This window comes from Neofelis nebulosa, chromosome 15 (genome assembly GCF_028018385.1).
Source record: "Neofelis nebulosa isolate mNeoNeb1 chromosome 15, mNeoNeb1.pri, whole genome shotgun sequence".
Classification (NCBI taxonomy): Eukaryota; Metazoa; Chordata; class Mammalia; order Carnivora; family Felidae; genus Neofelis; species Neofelis nebulosa.
In genome coordinates, this window is record NC_080796.1 from 2,744,938 (window position 1) to 2,770,706 (window position 25,769).

General features: G+C 37.2%; 1 protein-coding gene and 2 long non-coding RNA genes across 3 annotated transcripts in view; 2 read left to right on the plus strand and 1 right to left on the minus strand.

The window, feature by feature from the left end:
* LOC131496454 (coiled-coil domain-containing protein 144A-like) overlaps positions 1-15,938 on the plus strand; it is a 52,914-nt gene extending 36,976 nt beyond the window's left edge. Inside the window, exons 16-17 of the mRNA XM_058702011.1 lie at positions 14,864-15,154; positions 15,694-15,938. Coding sequence (XP_058557994.1) covers positions 14,864-15,154; positions 15,694-15,915 — 513 coding nt within the window. The 3' untranslated portion in view covers positions 15,916-15,938. The remainder of the gene's footprint in view (positions 1-14,863; positions 15,155-15,693) is intronic.
* On the minus strand, positions 3,570-3,802 carry LOC131495997 (uncharacterized). The gene is made up of 2 exons (XR_009254252.1): positions 3,735-3,802; positions 3,570-3,636 (listed from the first exon to the last, which is right to left on the minus strand). It is a non-coding gene; the product is annotated as an uncharacterized LOC131495997 (long non-coding RNA).
* Positions 15,939-17,157: 1,219 nt separating the features above from the next.
* Positions 17,158-24,947, plus strand: LOC131495951 (uncharacterized). The gene is made up of 3 exons (XR_009254197.1): positions 17,158-17,377; positions 23,433-23,477; positions 24,855-24,947. It is a non-coding gene; the product is annotated as an uncharacterized LOC131495951 (long non-coding RNA).
* The last annotated feature ends 822 nt before the right edge of the window (positions 24,948-25,769 follow it).

Consider the following 25,769-nt stretch of genomic DNA (forward strand, 5'->3'; position numbering starts at 1 on the left):
TTGTTAAACTGGATACAAATTCCAGCTTTTAGTTATTTTGAAATGCAGAATTGTGGCACATTATATCTCAATTTTGCACCTTATCCACAAAAGACAATGAGAAAAATGGCTCAATTGCCAAATCTTCCTCTTGACACAATTTTAAGAATTTCTGTAATCCCCTCATTTGTCAGAAATTATATGGTATTTTTGTAAATTTATTTGTGAGAATAATTACCTTAAGATCTGCATTTTAGGCTAGAAGTGCAACATGCCAGGCCAGAAGGAACCATCAAACAGCAAGCGGCCCCAATTCACAATCTTCCGAGCAACTTGTTAAGGACAAGTTTAGTAAGTCAGTCTCTTGATGTCTGTCCTACTGAAAAGGAATCCTTATTTCAATAGGTGTAGTACATAAGAATGTTTTGGATCATATGGAAAAATCTCACTGATCAAAATGTTAGGTTGATATTGTTCCTACTTGCTATTAGCGATGGAATTTTTCTATAGAGATGAAGTTGATTGAACTCATAAAGTAATGATGTTTATAGTGACATTTTCATAAAAACATTGTGAGTCTAAAAAAGCAACATTTTATATATACCACAGTGAGCGTTTGGTTTAGTCCACCTTTTGGCTACTGTTAATAATGCTGCTGTGAACGTTGGCATACAGATGTGTGAGAGTCCCTGCTAATATTTTTCAGCGTGTTTCAAACTTCCGCACGCTTTGAGTGATCATGTCATCTTGAATTCTGACTTTCTCTTGTAGTCTCAACCCTTCAGTGAGAGTTTGAGAACGGGTTATTTTAATGATGATTTGTTGTAATTTGTAATTACAAGTTTGCAACTTATTCTCTTCATCAACAATGACTAGCAGGTCGTTATGCAAACGTCCTTCTCAAAGGAATGGACTTTTCTCTTTGTTGGATTTTGTAAAGGAAAAGAAATGCCAGTGAAAAAGGAGAAATGGCTGCTCTGTCAGGGCCTTACCTAGTAACATAGTGCTCCTACCATTGCAAGTTCAGAAACTCATTATCTTTTTCCACTCACTTGAGTTAATCAGCCTTTCACAGATTTCACAATTCAATCTCAGAAAAGACTAATGTGCCATTCAGGATTCTCATTTATTGATATGTAGTGAAACCCCAACTGTTTTCCAAGCAGAACAGTTAATGTCCTCGAACACACACCCTCCTTTGTAGGATTCTCATTGTAAATCCTAAGTGGGAGCAATGAGGGAGATACACTGACCAACTCGTTTCTGTCAGTCGCAAAAGCTATATAATATACATGCAAGTTTCATTAGACAGCTATACCCGTCAGAGGAATTAGAACATTCTCTTGACTGGTCCTTTTTGTTGCTGAAGAGGCATTGAAAATTATTTTCTTTTCTAGACGTCTTATAAATGAGTCACATAGTAATAGGGAACTTTTCATGCGAGTAACATGACTCTCTGTTGATCAGTCTTCTATGAATGAGAGTGCTAGGCATTGTCCTGCTACTGTGTCCTAAAGAAATCTTTAAAGTCTCAAAAACTAAAATTTGTAAGAATATCCGAAACTGGTGAAGCTTATTAAAGAATAACGAGGGATTTTCTGTGTATCCCTTTAGAAAGGAATTTAGATTATGGCATGAAATTGTCTGCCACTTTAAGGTCTTCCCTGTGAAACAAAAACTTAGATAGCTTTCAGCCAACTCAGTCCATAGCTCTGACTTCTCTAGAAGGTCCTTATCTCCTGAATCCCCAACCAGAGGCTTCCTGGGTTGAAAAATTGTGTGTGTGTGTGTGTGGGGGGGCGTTACTCTTTTGTTGTATCTTTAGTTTTATTTTTTTTTAATTCGCATCCCAATTAGTAAGCATTTAGTGAAGCAATGATTTCAGGAGTAGATTCCTTAATGCCCCTTGCCCATTTAGCACATCCCCCATCCCACAACCCCTCCAGCAACCCTCAGTTTTTTCTCCATATTTATGAGTCTCCTGTGTTTATCCTCCTCCCTGTTTTTATATTATTTTTGTTTCCCTTCCCTTTTGTTCATCTGTTTTGTCTCTTAAAGTCCTCATACTAGGGAAGTCCTATGAGTTTTGTCTTTCTCCGACTAATTTCACTTAGCATAATACGCTCCAGTTCCATCCATGTAGTTGCAAATGGCAAGATTTCCTTCTTTTTGATTGCCGAGTAATACTCCATGGAATGAATATATATATATATATATATATATATATATATATATATATATATATATATATCACATCTTTTTTTTTTAATTTTTTTAACGTTTTACTCATTTTTGAGACGGGGAGACAGAGCGTGAACAGGGGAGGGTCAGAGAGAGGGAGACACAGAATCTGAAACAGGCTCCAGGCTCCCAGCTGTCAGCACAGAGCCCGATGCGGGGCTCAAACCCATGAACCGTGAGATCGTGACCTGAGCCCAAGTCAGAAGCTTAACTGACTGAGCCACCCAGGCACCCCGAACATCTCCCTTTTAACGTGATTATTATCCATTTCTGTATCGTCTTTAAAGAACTAATCCATTCTTTTGCCCGTTATTATATTGGATTGTCTTTTCATTATTGGAAGAGTTATTTAAATATCCTACATGCAAATCCCTTAGCAGATATGGGATTTTCAGGTATTTTCTCCAATTTAGTCACTTGCCTTTTCACTTTCTTGATGGTGATATTTGAAACATAGTAGTTTTTAATTTTGATGAAATAAACTTAATCTGCTTTTGTCTTTTGGTGTCATGTCTAAGAAATCATTGTCAAATCCAGTCACAAACACATACACGTAAGCTTTTTTCCAAGAGTTTTATCATTTTAGCTCTTAGATTTTAAGTTAATTTTCTATATATGCTATGGGGTAGAGGTCTGATTTTATTGCTTTGCATGTGGATATCCATTTGTCCCAGTACCGTTTGTTACAAAGACTAGTCTTATTCCATTTAATTGTCTGGCACCCTTGTGGAAAATCAGTTCACTATAATGTGAGAGTTTATGTTTAGATTCTCAATGTTAATACATTGATCTATATGTCTGTCCTTATGCCAGTACCATATCAAATTTTATGAAAACTTTTTCCGTGTTATCTTGCAAATTACCAGTCACTTATGTAATAATAAAAAGTCAATGTAGTAGAACTTAACTTTGCTCCTATAGAGATTTTTGTTTCTTGAAGGACCCTTTCGCCAGCCTATGCCTTGCTGACCCCATGACTCGATGTGAAGTCAGGCTCAAAAACATAAAATGCTCTTTCTTTAGTGTGTTCAGACTTTTATTTATTTATTTATTTATTTATATTTATATATTTTTTAGAGCGTGCACAAGCAGGACGAGGGGCTGTGTAGGGAAAGAGAGAGAGAGACAGAGAGAGAAGAGAGGAGAGAGAATTTTTAGCAGGCTTCACGCTTAGTGTGGAGGCTGACAGGGGTCTTGATCCCATGACCCTGGGATCATGACCTGAGAGGTTGAGGTTCAACTGACTGAGCCACCCAGGTTCCCCGCCTGTGCAAACTTTTAGTGTCTCAGTCAGTGCTGCCCACTTTCATTTCCATCATATCTTGGCCATAGGATCTCTTGACTCAGTCTACCGTTTACTTCATTATGTTTTATTATCTCATTATAATGCATAGACTCATCCATAGTTTTCACCATCTAGGAAGGAAAAGATTAACTCTGGGCTATTCCTCTTTCCTGTTAAGCAATCTTGCTAACCCATCATCTTACAATTCACAATGAGATCCTCTTTTGACCTAGTTCTTGTGTGTAACACTGGTGTTAATCCTGTTCTTGGCACAGAACCTACATTCTTGGAAAACACGGTAGCCTGTTTCCCCTTCTTTCACTTAAGTAGAAAGATATGCATAGCTATATGTTTTAGCTCAGTGTATAATTAATGGAATAAACATTACATCATTCAAATAATACAGCTGTACAAAGTGAGGTAGTATTAAGTTGATTTATCAGAGACAAATAGTAGATTGGTAATTTGAATGACAACAAACTTTTGAAGCCAACTTGTATGATATGGAGAAGCATTGTGGGACAACACAAAGATGAAGTGATCTTACCTCCCCACACAAAGAAGGTTGGAGTAAGGTAAAGGAGAATATGCAGTTAATTTAAGTAGTGCTAAAGGACAGTGCATTTGTTTTGCTACTGAAAAGATGAAAAATGATTCCATAATATTCTCTTTATTTCCTCACTGAGGAAAGGAGAATGAAGATTGAGCATTCAATGGTTTAAAAAATACTCAAAACTGCCTATTTCCTTTAATTTAAATCAGATCAAAGGCCCAATTTTGGTTATCAAATTGACTCTTTCTAGTTTTTCAACTATTGTGCTTCAAATCGTATGTCTCTGTGTTTCTACCTTAACTTGAGGGGACATTCTAAAGAGGCATTCCTTCCTACTTGTAAGAATTGTTGGAATTGAAGGGAATCTTAGAAAAAGATCTTAGAGATAGGAAGAAGGCAGAGGAGTAGGAGGACTCTAGGCTTGCCTCATCCCACGAATACAACTAGATAACAATCAGCTCACCCTAAATACCCCAGAAATTGACCTGAAGACTGACAGAACAAACTCCACAACAAAAGGGAGAGAAGAGGCCACATCAAAGAAGGTCCTTGATGCAGAAATGTCGTCTAGAAGAGAAACAGATCCTGGCTTCTGCAGAGGGGAGGGAGTTGAGGTTGTGGGTAAGGGTGAGAGAGAGGAACGCACAAGGGAATGCACAAAGAGAACATTTCCCCATAGCCACTGGCTTGGAAAAATTTCGTGAGTTCTTGCAACCAGTAGTGCGTAAAGTCTGGAGTTTTAAAGGGAATCCGGTTTAGCTGGTTTAGAGCCCTGAGGTACTGCACTGCTCATGGACAGAGGGCAGGCAAACAACATGGGAGCATATAGCATGGGTAGAGTGGTCTGAAGAGTGCCTGGGGCACACAGTGGGGAGATTATTTGCTCTTCTCAGAGCACGTCCCTCAGAGGCAAAGTTCAGAGAGACCTGTCTGTAGGAACAAAGCCGCTGGCTGGCACCATCTCCTTCTCCTGCCCCTCACCACAAACATAAAGCCACTTGTAAGAAGCAGTGCATTGCTAACACTGGGTACCTAACTTGCTTACACCAAACGCCACCCCCTTGCACTCTGGTGGAACTACCTTTCTCAATCACTCTTGCTTGGGTTCCAGCACAGCTACCCCTCCCCCAGAAGACAAGGACAAATGCCTGCCCACACCACATCTCCCAACCAGAGAGTTTCCCTTGGCCTCAGTTCCAGGAGAGGTGGTGACAGGTCTCATTTCCTAAGCAGACCAGAGCACACCTAGTTAAAACTCGCTATGTTCAGGCCAGGGACCAAACACTCACCAGACCAGGCAAAGAGAGCCTCTGCAGATGACTGGCCTGAAGGATAGCATAGCCAGAACACAACAGCAGACCGCATGCAGCACACACTGGTGACACTCCCTGAAGTGCTAGACCCTGGGCATTACATGACGTCTTTTTCCTAAGTCCATTACTTTCGGGAGCAGGTGACATAACTGGCTTCTCTAACACACAGAAGCTGGCAGATATTTAGACAAAATGAAAAGACAGAGGCATTTATCCCAAATGAAAGGACAGGATAAGGCCATGGCCAGAGACCTAAATGGGACAGATGTAAATAACACGCCTAATGGAGAATTTAAAACCATGATCATAAGGATATTCACTGGACTTGAGGAAAGAATGGAAGACATCCGAGAGACCCTTACCACAGACATAAAAGAGTTCAAGTATCAGAGATGAAGAGGGCAGTAAAAATGAACAGCAAGCTGGAAGAATCAGAGGAACAAATTAATGACCTAGAAGACAAAGTAATGGAAAGCAGTGAAGCTGAAGAAGACAAAGACGAATTATCCAATGCAAGAATAGACTTAAGACACTCGATGACTCCGTCAAATGTAAAAACATTCATATGATAGGAGTCCCAGAAGAAGAAGACAGAAAGAAGGGGACAGATAATTGATTTGAAGACACAATAACTGAATAATTCCCTAATGTGGAGAAGAAAACAGACATACACATCCAGAAGGCACAGAGAACTTCCATCAAAATCAACACCCAAGACATGTTGTAATTAAATTTGCAAAATATACTGCTAACATCTTTTTTTTTAGTGTTTTGTTTTTTGCTTTTTTTTTTTTTAATTTCCGTGACAGAACGCAGACACAAGCATGGGAGGGGTAGAGACAGAGAATCCCAAGCACTCTCTGTGCTGTCAATGAAGAGCCCACTGGAGGGCTTAAACCCACGAACTGCGAGGTCACGACTTGAGCTAAGATCAAGTCATGCTTCACCGACTGAGCCACGCAGGCGCCCCACTGCTACAAATCTTAAAAGCAGCAAAACAAGTCATTCAATTCCAAGGGAAAACCCACAAGGCTAGCAGGAGATTTTTCAACAGAAACTTTGCAAGGCAGAAGGAAATGGCATGATATATTCAAAGTGCTGAATGAGAAAAATCTGCAGCCAAATATACTCTATCCAGTAAGGCTATCATTCATAATAGAAGGAGAGATAAAGAATTCCTCAAACAAAAATGGAAGGAGTTTGTGACCACTAAATCAGCCTGTAAGAAATATTATCGGGGACTCTGAGTGGAAAGGAGAGATCAAAAGTGACAGTATAAAGGAAGGAAATGTAAAAGCAGTAAAAATGTATATTTCTGTAAAAAAAAATATCAAGGAATGCCCCCCAAAAGGATATACAATATAATAGCTTATCAAAACATGGGGAGGAGAAAAAAAATGAGCTCTAACTTAAGTGACCATCAACTTAATATAGACTGCTACACGCAGAAGAGGTGATATACAAATTAATGCTTATCATATACCAAAACCCACTAATAACCATGCAAAGAATAAAGAGAAAGAAATCCAAATATATCATTAAAGCAAATTAGAAAGACATCAAAGGGAGAAAAACAATAAAGGATTTGAGAAAATCTCCAGAAACAACCACAAAACAAGTAGTAAAATGACAATAAATACATACCTGTCAATAATTACTTTGGACATAGATGGAATAAACACTCCCAACCAAAAGACCTAGGGTGACAGGATGGATTAAAAAGACCCATCTGTATGCTGCCTATAAAAACCTCATTTTAGACATAAAGACACCTGCAGATTGAAAGTGAGGGGATGCTTGCACTGTTGGTGGTAATGCAAACTGGTGCAGCCGCTCTGGAAAACAGTGCGTAGGTTCCTCAAAACAATTGAAAATCGAACTACCCGACGACCCCTCTATAGCACTACTGGGAGTTTATGCAAAGGATACAGGAATGCTGATTTATAGGGGCACATGTACTCCAATGTCTATAGCAGTGCTGTCAACAATAGCCAAATTCTGGAAAGAGCCTAAATGCCCATCAACTGATAAATGGATAAAGAGATGTGGTTTATATATACACTGAAATACTCCCTGGCAAGGAGAAAGAGTGAAATCGTGCTATCTCTTGCAATATAGATGGAACTAGAAGGTATTATGCTACATGAAATAAGTCACAGAAAGACAGATATCATATGTTTTTGCTCCTATGTGGAACTTGAGAAACTTAACAGAAGACCGTGGGGGAAGGGAAGGGGAAAAATAGTTACAAACAGAGCAGGAGAGGGGCAAACCATAGGAGACTCTTGAATGCAGAGAACAAAGAGAGGGTTGATGGGGGCGGTGGGTAAGAAGGGAAAGTGGGTGGTGGGCATTGAGGAGGGCACTTGTTGGGATGAGCCCTGGGTGTTGTCTATAAGTGATGAACCACGGGAATCTACTCCCAAAACCAAGAGCACACTATACACAGTGTATGTTAGCCAAGTTGACAATAAATTCTATTAAAAAAAAATGAAAGCGAGGGGATGAAGAAAAATTTATCACGTTAAAAGAAAAAAAATAGCGATACTTTTGTTAGACAAAAGAGTCCTTAAAACAAAGACTGTGGGGCACCTGGGTGCCTCAGTCATTTGAGCAACTGACTAGGTCTTGGCTCAGGTAATGATCTTATGGCTGGTGGCTTTGAGCCCCATGTTGGGCTCCAGGCTGACAGCATGGAGGCTGCTTGAAATTTTCTCTCCCCCTTTCTATGTCCTTCCCCAACTCTGTCTCTCTCAAAATAAATAAACAACCAAAAACAAAGACCGCAGCAAGAGCCAAAGAATGCTACTATATCATAATAAAGGGTACAATCCAATAAGAAGATCTAACAAATGTAAACATTTATGCACCCACCACAAGAGCACTCAAGTACATAAAACAATAACCAACATAAAGGAACTAATTGATAATAAGACAGTAATAGGGTACTTTAACACCCCATTTACATCAACAGATCTTAACAACCAAAGAAACAATGGCTTTGAGCCATACAGAGAAAGACAGATATCATATGTGTTCACTCTTATGTGGATCCTGAGAAACTTAACAGGAATCCATGGGGGAGGGGAAGGAAAAAAAAAGAGGTTAGAGTGGAAGAGAGCCAAAGGATAAGACACTCTTAAATAAAACTGAGAACAAATTGAGGGCTGATGGGGGGTGGGAGGGAGTGGAGGGCGGGTGATGGGTATTGAGGAGGGCACCTGTTGAGATGAGCACTGGGTGTTGTATGGAAACCAATTTGACAATAAATTTCATATATTTAATAAAAAAAAAAAAAAAAAGAAAAAGAAACAATGGCTTTGAATGACAGAGTGGCCCAGATTGGACTTAAGAGATTTTTTCAGAACGTTCCATCTTGAAACAGAATACACGTTGTTTTCAAGTGTCCATGGAATATTCTCAAGAATGGATCACAAACAAAAAACAGGCCTTAATTATTAAAAACAATACATGCAGGTTAAATAACATGCTACTACACTGGAATGGGTTAAGCAAGAGATACAAGAAGAAACTTAAAAAATTACGTGTATACAAATGGAAATTAAAAAAAAAAAACAAAAACAACAAAAAAAAAACAATGGTCTGAAACCTTTGACATGCTGCAAACGTGGTCCTAAGAGGGAAGTACATAGCAATATAAGCCTACTTCAAGAAGCAAGAAAAAATTCAACCAACCTAACCTTATACCTAAAGGAGCTAGAAAAAGAACAACAAATGAAGCCTGAAGCCAGCAGAAGAAAGCAAGTAATAATGATCAGAACAGGGGCCCTTGGGTGGCTTATCTGGTTAAGTGTCTGACTCTCGATTTTGGCTCAGGCCATGATCTCACAGTTGTGAGATCGAGCCCCGTGTTAGGCTCTCTGCTGGCAGCATGGAACCTGTCTGGGATTGTCTCTTTTGCTTTCTCTCTCTCTCTCTCTCTCTCTGCCCATCCCCCACTCATGTGTGGTGTCTCTCAAAATAAAATTTAAAAAAAGAGATTAAAGCAGAAATGAATGATAGACAAACAGAAAACAGAAAATACTAGAACAGATCAATGAAACCTAGAGCTGGTTCTTTGTAAAAATTAAAACTGATAAGGTGTTAGCCAGAGTAATCAACAAGAAAATAGAAAAGACCAAAATAAAACCACAAATGTGAGAGTAGAAATAAGAACCAACACCACAGAAATACAAACATTTATGAGAGAATATTGTGAAAAAATGTATGCCAACAAGTTGGACAACTTAGAAGAAATGAATAAATTCCTGGAAATATATAACTTACCAAAGTAAGACAAGAAGAAATAGAAAATTTGAAAAAAAAATCAATAACCAGCAAGGAAACTGAATCAAGAATCAAAAAACTCTCAACAAACACAAGTCTAGGACCAGATGCCTTCAGACGTAAATTTTAACATGTAAAGAAGAGCTAATACAAAAAAAAAAAAAAAAAAAAAAAATTTAACCTGTTCTTTTCAAATTGTTCCAGAAAAACATAAAAGGAAGGGAAACTTCCAAATTCATTCTATGCCAGCTTTACCCTGATACCAAAACCAGATAAAGACGCCACAGAGAGAATTACAGGCCAGCATCTCTGATGAACACGCAAAAATCTTCAACAAAATAAGCAAACTGAATCCAACAATACATTAAAAAATCATTCACCGGGGGCAGAAGCAGCTGGGTGGCTTAGTCAGGTAAGCATCCAACATCAGCTCAGGTTATGATCTCATGGTCCATCGGTTTGAGCCCAGTGTCAGGCTCTGTTGACAGCTTGGACCCCGGAACCTATTTCAGATTCTGTGTTTCCCTCTCTCTCTGTCCCTCCCCTGCTTGTGATCCTTCTCAAAAATAAACATTAAAAAAATCATTCCTTTGCTGTGCAGAAGCTTTTTATCTTCATAAGGTCCCAGTAATTCACTTTTGCTTTTAATTCCCTTGCCTTTGGGGATGTGCCGAGTAAGAGATTGCTACGGCTGAGGTCAGAGAGGTCTTTTCCTGCTTTCTCCTCTAAGGTTTTGATGGTTTCCTGTCTCACATTCAGGTCCTTTATCCATTTTGAGTTTATTTTTGTGAATGGTGTGAGAAAGTGGTCTAGTTTCAACCTTCTGCATGTTGGGCACTTGTACCCCAATGTTTATAGCAGCACTCTCAACAATCGCCAAATTATGGAAAGAGCCTAAATGTCCATCAACTGATGAATGGATAAAGAAATTGTGGTTTATATACACAATGGAATACTACGTGGCAATGAGAAAAAATGAAATATGGCCTTTTGTAGCAACATGGATGGAACTGGAGAGTGTGATGCTAAGTGAAATAAGCCATACAGAGAAAGACAGATACCATATGGTTTCACTCTTATGTGGATCCTGAGAAACGTAACAGAAACCCATGGGGGAGGGGAAGGGAAAAAAAAAAAAGAGGTTAGAGTGGGAGAGAGCCAAAGCATAATAGACTGTTAAAAACTGAGAACAAACTGAGGGTTGATGGGGGGTGGGAGGGAGGGCAGGGTGGGTGATGGGTATTGAGGAGGGCACCTTTTGGGATGAGCACTGGGTGTTGTATGGAAACCAATTTGACAGTAAATTTCATATATTAAAAAATAAATAAAATAAAAAAATAAAATAAAAAATAAAATAAAATAAAATAAAAAAATCATTCAATCACTCACTATAACCAAATGGGATTTATCCCTGGTTTGCAGGGGTGGTTCAATATTTGCAAATCAATGAATGTGATATCTCATATTAATTTTCAAAAAAGCATAAAGTCATATCATTGCAATAGATGCAGAAAAAGAATTTGACAAACTATAACATCCATTCATGATACAAACCTCAACAAAGTAGGCTTAGAGGAACCATACCTCAACATAATAAAGGCCATATATGGAAAATGAACAGCTAATATGATCCTAGCTGGGGAAAAACTGAGAGAAAAATTTCTTAGATCTTGCTTCTAGTTATCTGCTTCTCATGAGCACCATTGGTTGTTAATAAATTAATCTTAACATTTATTATATCCTACTTTAATGGAGACCAATTTCTCCTATACAAGTTTATGTGTCTTATATCTTTTTTTTCATCCACTTTTCAATTTATCATTTTTGTTTTTTTCTTAACAAACTCCCCAAAGGTTAGATTTATTTTGTTCACAAATCTGTTAGGAAAAGTGTGGCCAGGACAGGTAGTCTCTGCCCTGCTCAGCTTCAGGTGGGGCAACTGAAAGGTTTGGGGCTGGATCCATTTGAAGATTTGTTCACTAACGTCTGGTGGTTGATGCTGGCTGTTGCCTGGGACTTCAGGAGGCAGCAGAAACAAACTGACACACCTAGACCCTCTTTGTGGCCTAGGATTCCTCACTAGATGGGGAGCTAGATTCCAAGTAAGCAGCCTGAGATACAGAGCAAGGCAGAAGCTGTATCGCCTTTTGTCATCTAGGCTTGGAATACACACAGGATCATAGTCACATATTCTGTTCATTAGGAGCAAGTCACTAAGGTTGTTCCATGGCCTTTTTTTTAAATGGAATTAATATTTAAAACCTATGGACACCTTTAAAAAGTAGTATAATTTACCCGCTGGCCACAAATGTTTGTATTCTTCCCACCTGAAAAATACATTCACTCCCCTCCCCCTCGAATACCTCCTGCAAGTCTCAGTTATCATGGCATCAGCTTCAGGGCTTGAGTCCAAGATCTTACCATCTTAATCAGGTGCAGTGGGGATAAGCTGCCTGGGTTATGGTATCTCAAGTATAGCCCCTTGATTGCAAGGGTTCTCAATATGAGGACTTGAGAACGAAAGAGACAGTTATTTACCACTCACAAATGGAACATTCTAGTCAACTGCTGAAGACTCTCCCATTCAGAAAAAGAAGATGGGAAGCACCATAGTCCATAAGAGTTTTGAAATATAGCCTGATGCATGCTGTCAGTTCTTAAGTTAGGACTTAGTCCTAACCACGGGAATACTTCCTCCATGTCTCTTCCCTTTCTTTACTCTTTAAACTCTTGGTTCCTTCCTTTTCATAAGGAATGACTTGTATTTGCAGCTGTTTTTTCATCCTGCTTCCTCCCTGTGGGACTTCTAAGACCCAAAGGCCTCTTTTCATTTTACACTATTTGGCCCCTTTTAGTCCAAGGTAGCAAATAGTATGTTTGCTACTATAAATCTCTTACCTTTTTTAGTTTTCTGTAAATATTACTGGATTTCATGTCGTGTTTTAGCAAAGCGACCCTCGCAAGTCCTTTTGAGATAAGCTTTTCGCTTCAGTTTCCTGTGAAGCTCTTATAGGAAAATGCCTTTAAAATTCGTCTACTCTTGGGGCTCCTGGCTGGCTCAGTTGGTAGAGCATGTGACACTTGATCTCTGGGTGCTGAGTTTATGCTAATTCCACACCCATGTCGGGTGTGGAACCTACTTTAAAAAAAAATCTTACACTCTTAAGATCCTTAAAGAAATTGGAGGCATACCTTAAATCTTCCTGTTTTCCTGGTAGCACCCTGGATTTTTTCTTAACCCAAAAGCCATTTCTTTATTTTAGCATTATTTGACAGTTCAACATGTAGAGAGGCTGTAAAGGAGAAACAGATACTTGAACCCTGTAAGTCCTGGTTCCTTTCAGTTGCATAGTCTTTCTTTAGTTTCTCTTTCCTATCCGTTTCACTTTCAGGTATTTTGTAGCATGACTTTCCTTTCCTCCAGTGTCATTTTCTTCACTTGCTTAGAGACCCTTGCTGTCAGCCTCTTCATAGGCCTTCAGGGTTCCACTAAGAGTCTTGTGGAGGCCATTTTTGGGTCTCATCCTTACGCTTTTCTACATCTTTCCACTTCCACCTACTCTTGGTTCAAAGGAAGTTTACTTTTAGGGTTTTTTGAATAGCAGCACACCATTTTTAGTATCAGTATCTGTGGTAGCAATTTACTGCCGCATAATAAGCCACCTCAAAACCTAGTAGTTCAAAACAGCATTTCTCTTGTTCACCAATCTTATTTTAGGCAAAGCAGAGTAGGGCAACTCATTTCTTCTTCATTTGGCATCAGCTGGCATAACTGGAAGCTGGAGACTAGAATCATCTAAAGGCTTGTTCACGCACGTGTTTGGCTGTTGAGGCTGGCCTTTGGCTAGGACGTTGGCTAGTCTCAGCTGGAGTATCTACACGAAGACTCACTAGGTAGCCTGGGATTCCTCACAACGTGGTGGCTGGGTTCTAAGGGTGAGCTTCCCTAGAGAAAGAAAGTCAGATGGAAGCTGTATCACATTTTCTAAACTGGCCTTAAAAATCACAGCAGTTGGGGCGCCTGGGTGGCTCAGTCGGTTAAGCGTCCGACATCAGCTCAGGTCACGATCTCGCGGTCCACGAGTTCGAGCCCCGCATCGGGCTCTGGGCTGATGGCTCAGAGCCTGGAGCCTGCTTCCGATTCTGTGTCTCCCTCTCTCTCTGCCCCTCCCCCGTTCATGCTCTGTCTCTCTCTGTCCCAAAAATAAATAAATGTTAAAAAAAAATTTAAAAAAAATCCCAGCAGTTCTGCATATTCTGTTCACTAGAAACCAGTTACTGAAGCCAGCATATATTTAAGGGGAGGAATTTTCACAGAAGTATCAACGAATTTATTAAACCACCACATCCATTCACCTTGTCTTACCAATCATATAGAATGGATGGAAGTCCTTCCCAACTCAGCATCACTGAAACTCCACCAGTTTTGTTGTTGTGGTTGTTTTTGTTTAGTATGATCTCTTATTTTCTGGAAAGTAACAACGGATTACAAGATAACAGTATTGAATTAAATATTTTTTTGCTTCAAAAAATATGTGGATCATCCAATTAATGTTTTATACTGGGAGATGTGATTTCTTAACACATCCTGGAGAATCATTTCTCCTGTGAATGCACTTCAAATTAGCATAAAACATTTGCAGTTCAGAAACAGACCATGGTGTTAGAGTCATTACTTATAGATTCATGAATTAGAGTCTTATTTCCAGAGTCTTATCTTGGGACGTATTTTTTGACGTGGGCATACATAAGTCAATATGATATTGCTAAAACTTCTTTAAAAGTTATGGAGTGTTAAGATGGGGGAAGGGCCAAGAGACTTTCTCCTAAGAGGGGACTTATGAAAGAAAGATATGAAAAAATCATAGAAAATAAAAGTATAGAATTGAGTGCAAATGTTGTGTAGTAAAGAGAATGATAGCAAAGATCTATTTCAGTAACACCTGATGGCTTTAACTTGGCTCTTGATTTTCTGAGTTGTTTAAGGTTCCACATTCTAAGACAGGTAACATTTTATTGCAAATGAGTTTATTTATAATTTGAGTGCCTGGCTGGCTCAGTTACTCTTGATCTTGAGATTGTGAGTTCAAGCATCACACTGGGCATAGAGATTACTTAAAATCTGAAAAAAAAATTTTTTTTCATAGTAGTTTTGAGTTAGACTCTTTTCACTCCCTTCCAAACTATAGTGTTTTATTCATGCAGGCTGATGTCCTTACAACAGAACTGGAAACTACATCTTCAAAATGTCTACACCTGGATGCAAAAAATCAAGTTCTTCAACAAGAGTTATTATCAATGAAATCTTTCGAAGAAGAACGTGAAAAACTAGAGAGCAATAACAAGAAGTTACAGCAAGAAGTAGTAAAATTGAAACAATTTATGGAAATGAATATGGTAGAACGCAGTCAAGTGGAACAGTATAAACGGGAGATTGAAGAAAGAGCACGACTGGACATAGAAGAAAAATTACACGAAGTCAACCTGTTTTTACAGGTTAATTGATTGATCTGTAATGTGCTGTAATTCATTTCACTGCAAATTACATTTTGGATAGATGTATTGTAGGGGTTTCCTCTACTTGCTTTATGGTAATTTGTAGATTTCTGGAGGCATTTGTTCCCCCCTTTAAAGATTTCAGTTTTCATCATTATTCCTACTAAATCGAGAGGATAAGAAAAAATGATGATTTAAACAACTAGTCTCACTATGAAGAGGAAAAGAAAAATGATTTAAAAATTGCACTGTACTTGGATTATTCTTAAGTTTATTGTTGACTTTTAAAATTTTGTCATTGATTCTACTATTTGAATTATCAGATTGTGTGAATACTAATACAAGAATGATTCAACTTTAATTTTATAAATCATATGATAAATATGATATGATATTTATGATATGATAAATATTTTACATTTGAGCTTTTTTTCATTTAAAATTGCTCTCTGAATCATTGACTCCGAACTAAAGGAAACAGGTATAATTAGTTATTCAGTTTATAGCTATTTTAAAACTATCCTGTTAATTTGCTTTAGGCACAAGCAGCAGCTCAAGAAGACTTGGACCAGTTAAGAGAAAATGCTCATGCTTCAACGAGAAGTCAAATGGAACTTAGAATTAGAGATCTGGAATCTCAGGTCTCTACAATGAAGACTTCTCAAGAAGATTCGACTAAAACAGAGTTGGAAACCTACAGGCAACTCTACCTAGAAGAATTAAAAGTTAGAAAGTCCTTGAGAAATAAGCTGAACAGGTAAGTCAAAACAGAATCATAGACAAGAAATTTAGCTTATTAATTTGCTTCTAAAGCATAATTTCTGTGGAGCCAAGATCATGAGATGAGTAGGAAGTGAAAGCCAACTAGATCGTGTCATTTTGAGAAATGATGTTTCTAAGTGAACTTACCTTTGAAATGTTAGTCCAGGACAGTTTCAATCCCTCCTCTTTTTTTCGGTTTTACAGACCTCTTCCCCCACCCCCTCCCACACCCCCCGCCCTGTATATTTTCCATTGATCGGATCTGCTAGTCTTTAAGTGCATTGTTTGAAGCTTTCTCATTTAGAAGCATATTAGTATAAAATTGATTGTCAGAATTACCCTAAATAGAAATGTCGATGAGTTTCTTTTTGGAAGATTACATCTTTAACCTAAAAGGTCAAGTACTACTACTATTCATCCTGGCAGCTTGGTACATTTATTCTCTTGATTGTGATCTTTGGTATGATTACTAGAGTGGGCCTTGAGAAAAACTATCCTTTATGCTTTTTCTACATTACATAAAGGCATACAGGTGAAATACAGAAAGACTCACACAGGGCTGAAGGGTAGTATAATTCCCAAAATGGCTAAAAAGAGCACCATGGTGGAAGGGAGATATGTGGAAGACTGAAGACAGAAAGGGCAGATTCTGCCTCCAGTGCCTTGGTAACTGTTATAAGCTAATTGCCTCTGTAGCTGTTTTAGTTCTTTCTGATCACACGTCTGTCATCTACTATCTCCCCTAGAGATTGTTGGTCTCATGATTCCTCAGTGTCAAATGCTCAGTTTCTTTGAGATAATAAGTGAAATGTACAAGAGTGGTGAAAGAAAATGCTTGAAAATGTCTTTGAGGGATGGTTTAGTTTTATATCTGTAAACAGGTTTACTAAATATAAGTGTGTATATATAATGGTATCCTGAAGCATCCTGTCAGTACAGCCATCCCAGAAGACAGCAAGTATTATTTGTTAAGCCATGTACATCACTGATAGCCACTTATTTCCCTTCCCTAATTTGAATTGTTAGGAATCCCCCTGGAAACAAAAGTATTTCTTTAGAACAGTTTTAAAAGTACAATTTTAGATAGTAGGTGTGCTCTGTCACATGTTCAGTGCTAAAACACTGTTCAATGGCAAATGCTATTTACTATTATGGAAACTTAAAAAAATGTATGTCATTTAGGAATGATTTAGGGAAAAAGAAAATGTATTTGTGTTTTTTAATCTTCACAGGAGTAATGAGAGACTGTCAGAGAGCAATACAAAACTTCTTGTGGAGAGACAGCAGCACCAAACTTTACTCAGGACCCTTACTATGAGCCCAGGCCTGGAACCACCTTATTGTGGACATTTTGAAAATAATTTAGTGCTCAATGGAAACTTTACTCCAGGAGGAAACTTAGTGATTCCTACCTTGAACCCACGGCCGTCATATGACTACTGAGAGACTTCCTTGTGGAAGGTTAGTTATATTATCTGTTTTACTTTGGGTTTCAGATATCTGATATAATAGTTACTTTTATTTTGGTGAAATTCTGAGTTGTTTAAGTAACTAATACATACGAAGTAAAAGTCATAATTATATGTGCTAAGAAAGAACTGAGGTAAAATTATATATATATATAATATAATATATATAATATATTATATATATAATATTAATATAATGTATATAATATATATTATAATATAATATATAATATATATAATATTAGTCCCTTGATCTCTCATTTCTAAGAGATACTTATTTTTATTTTATTTTACTGAGAGAATGAGTGAGTGCATGCAGGGGAGGGGCAAAAGGAGAGGAAGAAAGAGAATCCCAAGCAGGTTTCATGCTCAGCACAGAGCCGAATGTGGGGCTCGGTCTCAAAACCATGAGATCATGGCCTGAGTCAAAATGAAGATTTGGACACTAAAAACAACTGAGCCACACAGATGCACCACAAGAGACACCTAGTATTAACTGTATTCAGTAAATACAACTAAACTGACCCATGTAAAATTTCCTGAAAAGCTTTCATTTAAATTTGATTTTAGAAAGTAAATGTGATTGCCTGCTAACCATAGGTACACTTAGATGCTTGGACTTATTTTCAGTTGGCAGTGGTTCATAAACATTTGAACGTTTTGTTATAATCCAGTTTTTGCACCCCTGTATGTCAGTGAATGTTCGTCCTCCAAACACTTAACGACATGAATGTTTACTATTTAAAAGAATCCATGGGGGTGCCTGGGTGGCTCAGTCAGTTCAGCGTCTAACTCTTGATCTCAGCTTAGGTTTTGATCTCAGGGTCATGAGTCCAAGTCCTGCATTGGGCTCTACGCTAAGCATGGAGGCTACTTAAAAAAAAAAAAAAAGAATCCATGGTAAGTCCTTTTTATGAATTAAATCAACTTGTAACACTAAAAAGATTAATTTCTCTTTTAAGTTAAAATTTTGCTATTTTCTTACACGAGAATACATCTTTAATTGCTTTCTTATTTATGGCACTCTTTTTTCTTTTTCCTTTTTTTTGACTTATACCACCTTTGTTTCTATTTTTATAAAATATCTTGATGAGTGATTGTAGAGCATTTTATAAATAGCTAAATCAAGCAAATATTTGAATTTTTAAAATGAAACCTTTTTTTCTTCAAATGAGTTCTTTGCCCCTTTCTCTTTTCTTTTTCTGGAAGCCCTTGAATGCAAGTATTATTACACTGGATGTTGTCACACAGGTCCCTTAACCTAGCCTCATTTTAATTTTTTTTTTTATTTTTTATTTTTGGCTTGGATGATTTCTACTACCCTGTCTTGCAAATTGTTGATCTGTTCTTCTGCATCTTCTTATCTGCTGTTGATTCCCTCTAGTGTATTTGTCATTTCTGTTATTGTATCCTTCAGATCTGATTGGTTCTTTTTTATATTTTCTGTCTCTTTGTTGATGTTATCACTGGATCCATTCATTCTTCTCCCAAGTTCACTGAGCATCTTTATGACCGTTACCTTGAACTCTTTATGAGGTACATTACTTATCTCTGTTTCACTTAGTTGTTTTCTTAGGTTTTCTCATGTTCTTTCATTTGGAATGTACTCCTCTGTGTCCTCAGTTTGTCTGACTTTCCATGTTTGTTCCTAAAATGGTTCCTATCAACTTTTTCTCTCTTTCGAGTGGGCGTTGCTTTTGAACAATGTACGTTAGTTATGAAGTCAAGGAAGAAGAGAATGTTTCTGTAAGTGTTGTCTAGTCATTTTTCTTGGTGGAGCTGTGACAGGTGACACTGGGTAGGTGGCAAGTAACCCTGGTCTTTTCTTTCTAAATTCAGAACACAGGAGACAGGGAGATGGAGATAAACTTAGTAGCTTTATTACTAATACACACTAACAAATTGGAGGATATGATTTAGGTTATGTTAGCCACATTGGGCTTCCTCCCAAATTGGGCACTTCCCCACACAGTTGTAAATTGAGGAAACAAATGCTTGACACCCACCCCGGGGGCAGGGTGCTTACCACAGAGCTGAGAGCAGACCCAAATTCATGTTACTGTGGGCAGGCACATCTTTTCAAAGAGGAGATTCAGAAACACATCAGCACTGCTTAGCTCCTTCTCCCAAATTCACCTGTTAGGTAAGTCTCCTTTCCCGTCGGGAGGGAGAGAGAGATAAGTCCACATGTGAGAAGTGAAGATTCACCTATAATTTCCGACTGGATTTAAATTATTAATAAAGTCAATTGTGTCTTTTGTACATACCAACGAATGATGAGAGGTTAGGCAGAAGCATGCTAGATGGGAAAGAGAAATCTGTGTTGGGTTTCAAATTTTGCTATAAATAACCACACCATGGGTTCACTCATTGGTTGATTGATGTTGATAAACCAAATTTTCTTTGGAAAGAATAAATAATGCTTTCAGGAAGAATTTCCTCAGTTTCAGCTTGCTTGCTTCACCTAAAGATTTTCTCTTTCAAGTTCTCTGTCCTGTGGTTTAAAAAAGTTGTGCTTGGCGTGCCTGGGTGGCTCAGTCGGTTAAGCGGCCAACTTCGGCTCAGGTCATGATCTCGCGGTCTGTGAGTTCGAGCCCCGCATCGGGCTCTGTGCTGACAGCTCAGAGCCTGGAGCCTGTTTCAGATTCTGTGTCTCCCTCTCTCTGACCCTCCCCCATTCATGCTCTGTCTCTCTCTGTCTCAAAAGTAAATAAACATTAAAAAAAATTAAAGAAAAGTTGTGCTTAAAAATTGACTGCTACTAAAAGAAGTTAACATAATTTCTGTTCCTTTATTTTCATTCATGACTTTAAAATTTGTAATTTAGTTAGAGAGCTACTATTGTGTACCTCATACCTAAGCATTACTGAACCACATGACAAAGTTTTATGTATTCATTTTCTCTGAGTCATACTTAAAATACACGTATTTTTCCTGACTATGAGGAAGTAACTGGCATAGAACTCTAGGCTTGGTAAGACCACAAGTGTATTCCTGGTCTGCATCTAGTTGGTTTCATGACCTCAGGCAAAGTACACTCTCTCTGAGCCCTATTTGTCTATTACGCAAAATTCGGGATTTTGACTAAATTAGTGACTTTTATACCTTCAAAATAATTTTTTTCAAAGAATAGAACGTTGTTTTTTGCTTTTTGCATTAAACTGTATTGTGTAAAACAGAGAGAAGTAGAGCTGTCTAACTAAAGGAGAGATGGAGACTACGGCTGTGACTTCCTTGTCCCTCAATCCTGCAGTGTCCCCAACCGAACCTTAGATTTCTATGGGCCATATTTGAATGTTAACAGTTAATGAGAAAATCCTTCTAATTAAAAATCCTTTAAAAATGTTCTTTGAATTAAAATTTGCTGATATATAGTTTTTCTGTGTATAATTTTCTCACCCTCTTATATTTCTGATCAATGGAAAGGTATACATAAAAGTACACATGTGTTCTTATTCATGGACTTGAAAGCTATTTTCACCATCGAAACACAGTTTTTACTTAGATAAAAATATAAAGGTCACAAAGGTAAATATTTAGGAAAAAAGCTTTTGGGGAAAAGATGCAACATTACCTTGGTAGCTCCTTAAGTCATGTCATATAGAAAACGAGGTTTATATTTTATATCGTATTTATTAATGGTAATATAAAATTGTTTGAATAAAGCCTTCTCCCATCATCTGGTATTGAGTTATTAATTTTATAAGTCTGGTATAGTCATGTTGTCCCATTCATTTTATAAGGCCTGAATATAATGCTACTGTCAAAAAAGTGTTATGGTTCCTCAAAAACTTAAAAATAGATATTCATTAATTCCACTGCTGCGTATTTACCCAAAGAAAATGAAAACACTAATTTGAAAAGTTGTATGCATCCCTATGTTTATGGAAACATTGTTTGCGATAACCAAAATAGGGAAGCAACCTAAGTGTCCATGGACAGATGAATGGATAAAGACAATGTGTAATATGCATACAATGAAATATAGCTCAGCTATCAAAAAGAATGAGATCTTGCCATTTGTGACAACATTGATAGACCTAGAGGGTATTATGCTAGGTGAAATAATTCGGAGAGAGACAAATAAATACTATCTTATTTCACTTACATGTGGAGTACAAAAAAAAAAAACAAAACAAGTGAACAAACAGAATCATAACTACAGAGGACAAATTGGTGGTTGCTAAAGGGGAGGTGGGTAGAGAGGTATGGGCAAAATAGGTGAAGGGGAGTAAGAGGTACAAATTCCAGTTATAAAGTAAATAAGTCACAGGAATGAAGAATACAGCATATGGAATATCCTCAATAATATTGTATTAATGTTGTATGGTGACAGAGGGTAACTACACGTATGGTAGCAAGCTTAGCATAGTGTATACAATTGTCCAATCTGAATTTGTATACTGAAAAACTAGTGTAACATTGTATGTCAACTATACTTCAATTATAAAAAAGGTATTAGGGAAAACAGTCTTTGAAAATATTGGGAAATATGTCAGCCAAAACATTTGTCTTCACACCTAAATTTGTAAAGACATTGGAATCTTTATCACCACAGTGTTGACTATGTCCTGTACACTATTTTGGAGCCTGTTTGGGGCATTCAGGGAGAGGCTACCTTGTCTAAGAAAGATCTAAATAAGAACATTCTAGACAGGAACAGTTGTAATATACAGTTGACCCTTGACCAACATGGTTTTGCACTGTGCGGGTCTACTTTACTTACACATGGATTATTTTTGGATACTGTACAGTACTGTAAGTGTATTTCCTCTTCCTTCCATTTTTCTTAATGTCATTTTTTGCCCTAGCTTATTCTACTGTACGAAACATGTATGAACCGGCTGTTTATGTTACCGGTAATGCTTCCAGTCAACAGTAGGCTATTAGTAATTAAGTTTTGGGGGATGAAAAATTATATACAGGTTTTTGACTGTACCCCACCCCTGTGTTATTCAAGGGTCACCTATAGTTTTAAATATTCGTACACATTTCATAAGTGGATAACCATAACTTTAATAAGTCAAGTGTTTCAAAACTTGGTCCTAATTTGGAGAAAGGAAACAAAGTTACAATTGAAAATTGTATATTGTTTTCCTTATCTCTAATGGAGAAAGTTATACATCAGAAGCTAACTTTGAAAACTGTTGTAACCCTCTATTTTTCCTTTCTTCAAAGAGATTTTCTGAAATCTTTGTGTGCATATGAAAATAAATAAGTGTTTTAGTCATAATACAGATAGCAAAATATTTTTACTCAATTTTTTGCCAGTAGAATTTCCACATGACAGTAAGACAGTCCCACTTTTTTCATTTTATATGTATTTAAGAGTCAGTCCTGAAAAATTAATAGCAAAAAGCATTCCTTCAAATTTTGTTTTTCTAAAAGTGAAAAAATGGAAAGCCCATTTTAAGGAACTATTCATTAAGGTAAAAAACTGATTAAACTTTCATAAATGGCAGTTTTTCTAATCATTTCCAAGTAATAATTCAGTATACAATATGATTCTTGTTTAAACTTTTTGTACCAGTAAGACCAAACATCACGTTTCAGAGATTATACACATTCAATAGATCAATATTGATTGTGCTTTTTATCACATTCACTTAAATAGTATTATATATATATGTATATATACATATATATATAATATGCACATATTATATGTATTAGTATAATACACATAATGTATTATATATATAATATACACATATTATATATATGTATACAAACACACGTGTATATGTATACATATATATAATACATATGTATTATACATACATATACACGTGTATACATATACACGTGTGTGTGTGTGTGTGTGTGTGTGTGTGTGTGTGTATGTATCTGTTCTCCGTTATCTAAAACTAAAATAAAATAGGTAGGAATTTATTTTATTCATGTGATAGTTTTTCTATTTAAGCAATCCCTAACTTTGGTTTAATCTCTACAAGTATTATTTCAAGACCACATGTCGTAAGCTATATATAATTCTTACCATGTCTTGTTTACCTTACACATTCTAAATAATATTTGGCTTATTTCAGATGCAGCGGGAGTTGGAAAAAGAATAACCAGAGCACTAGAAGAAGGTATGTTGCCAAAATGTATGAAGTTATATATCATTGATTTCTGAACTAAACTATAAATAGTAAATGTCATCCCTTTCCATTGTTTGGATAATAGATACTACATTCACATTTTTTGTACATATCTAATAAAAAATGTAAAAGCATGAGCATAATGAAGAACACAATTCCTCCTCATTTAGTCCTCATGTTTCATAGCTCTTTTAAAATCTCCCACAAGTCTAGGGGCACCCAGGTGGCTCAGTCGGTTGGGCGACTGATGTCAGCTCAGGTGGGTTCAGGCCCCACAGAGGGCTCTGTGCTGAAAGCTCGGAGCCTTGAGCCTGCTTCAGATTCTGTGTCTCCCTCTCTCTGTGCCCCTGCCCGCTTGTGGTTTGTCTCTCTCTCAAAAATAAACGTTAAAGAAGTTTTTTCAATCTCCCTAAGTCTATATATCTGTTATTATTCCTGGCGACAATCTTCCTTCACTGGTGCCATCCCTGTGGAACTGTCAACCTGCACAAGTCTCAGAAAAGGTGTGCTTTATCAAATTGTTGTTTCTGCTAGTGATAGAAGACCCAAAAATCCAAAGTCGTCTTAGTAATGCTTGGTTAAGTAATTAGAGGTCATATAGCTGTCACTTGACAGGTAACGGGTTTCAATCTTCACTCATTGACTTTGTCATTGCTTTTGCCCTCGGGTAAAACTTCAAATTCCTTAGCATGGAATGAAAACACCCAAATCAGTTTGCTTCTTGCCAGATGATTCAGCCTTGTCTCTCACTATTTGCCCTACTCTGCTGCTTTGCTCTAGCACCTTGTCAAACTAAACTACTCATAATTGCACAAGTGTTCTTCCTCACTTCTAGCTCTTTGTATGTGCTTCTTCCCTCTACCTAGCATACTTTTTCCTTGTCCTTCAGGTATCAGCTGACATATCACCTTCACCAAAGAGCAGACAATATTGACACAAAACTGGGATGTCCCTTCCGTATGTTCCAGTAGTGCTGTGTTTTATACCTGTCACTTACATCTGTTTACTTGGCTCTGTTTGGAAATGCCTGTTTGATTTTTCAGTTTATAGTTTATGATTGTTCAGGGTGGACTGTGTCCTCATCTTGTAATTTCACCTTGTAATGAAAAAACCAGAAACTCTGATATGTATCCACAATAGCAATTAATTCAGTGTGCAACCCTGAGCAAAATATATTTAATACTAATCTTGGGTTTCATATTGCAGTTGTACATAGGTATTTTTCATTTTTCTTAACATCATAAAGGCCCCAACTTTCTTTTTGTCTTTTTCTTTTTTTTTTCTTTTCTTCTTCTTTTTTTTTTTTTAATCACTTGTAGTTGAAAATTATTTTGGAGAAAGAAAATAATTCTTTCTTTTCCTTTTCAGCTGCTACCGAATTTGAATGAGGATCCTGTAGAAATCCTTTAGTATCTACTGATGATTCAATTCTAAATCAAGATCCAGTATGGAAAGCGCCACGAGAATATGTACAGATTTTGAACAAAAATTATACAATTTGAAAAATAAATAGAAAAAATTTACTGGATGCTTACAAAACATTTTCATTGCTTCCCAATTGAACACACTATACGGCAAAATCTTGATTAAAGGAAAAAGTTTTTGTTTCATATGTGTGTAATGAAAATCTTTATAATATTTCAAACTATGTTTCTTGGCATCCCATTAACTTTTAAGCACATTTTGTACGTGGAAACCAGCACTAGAGGGTTTTACATACATCAGACCGCTCCACTACCAGCGGTTTGAACAGCACCCAAACAACCAAGTTGTCATTAATACTTCAGTAGTGTTCATGGATGGCTTTTTGTATTTTCCAATTTTTATGACTATATGTGGGCCTAAAGATTTAGACATTATTTTGATGTATTCCTGCTGTGGCTATTGACAATGTTTGTACATATTACATTTTTTTTATAGTGCCATAAAACCTATCTATGATTTTAATTGTAAACACTGATTCGTAGCTCTTTCCACATGGAGAAATAAGATTTGCCAAAGGCTTTTCACCTTTTCTAGTTATTTATTTATTTATTTTTGATTTGCTTTTTAGAAACAAAGTTAGAGAAAATAAAAATTAGAGAAAAAAAAAGAACTCCCCCCCCCCCCCGCCCCAAAGCCATTTGCAAGTAAATTGCTAATGGGATGCCTGATTCCTGTAGCATTTAAATCCTACAAGTCAGTACATTCCACATAACTACCATACAACCTTCACAATCAGAACATTAACTCTAATACACTGGATGCTTGAACAATGGGGTTAAGGGCTCTGACCCCACCCTC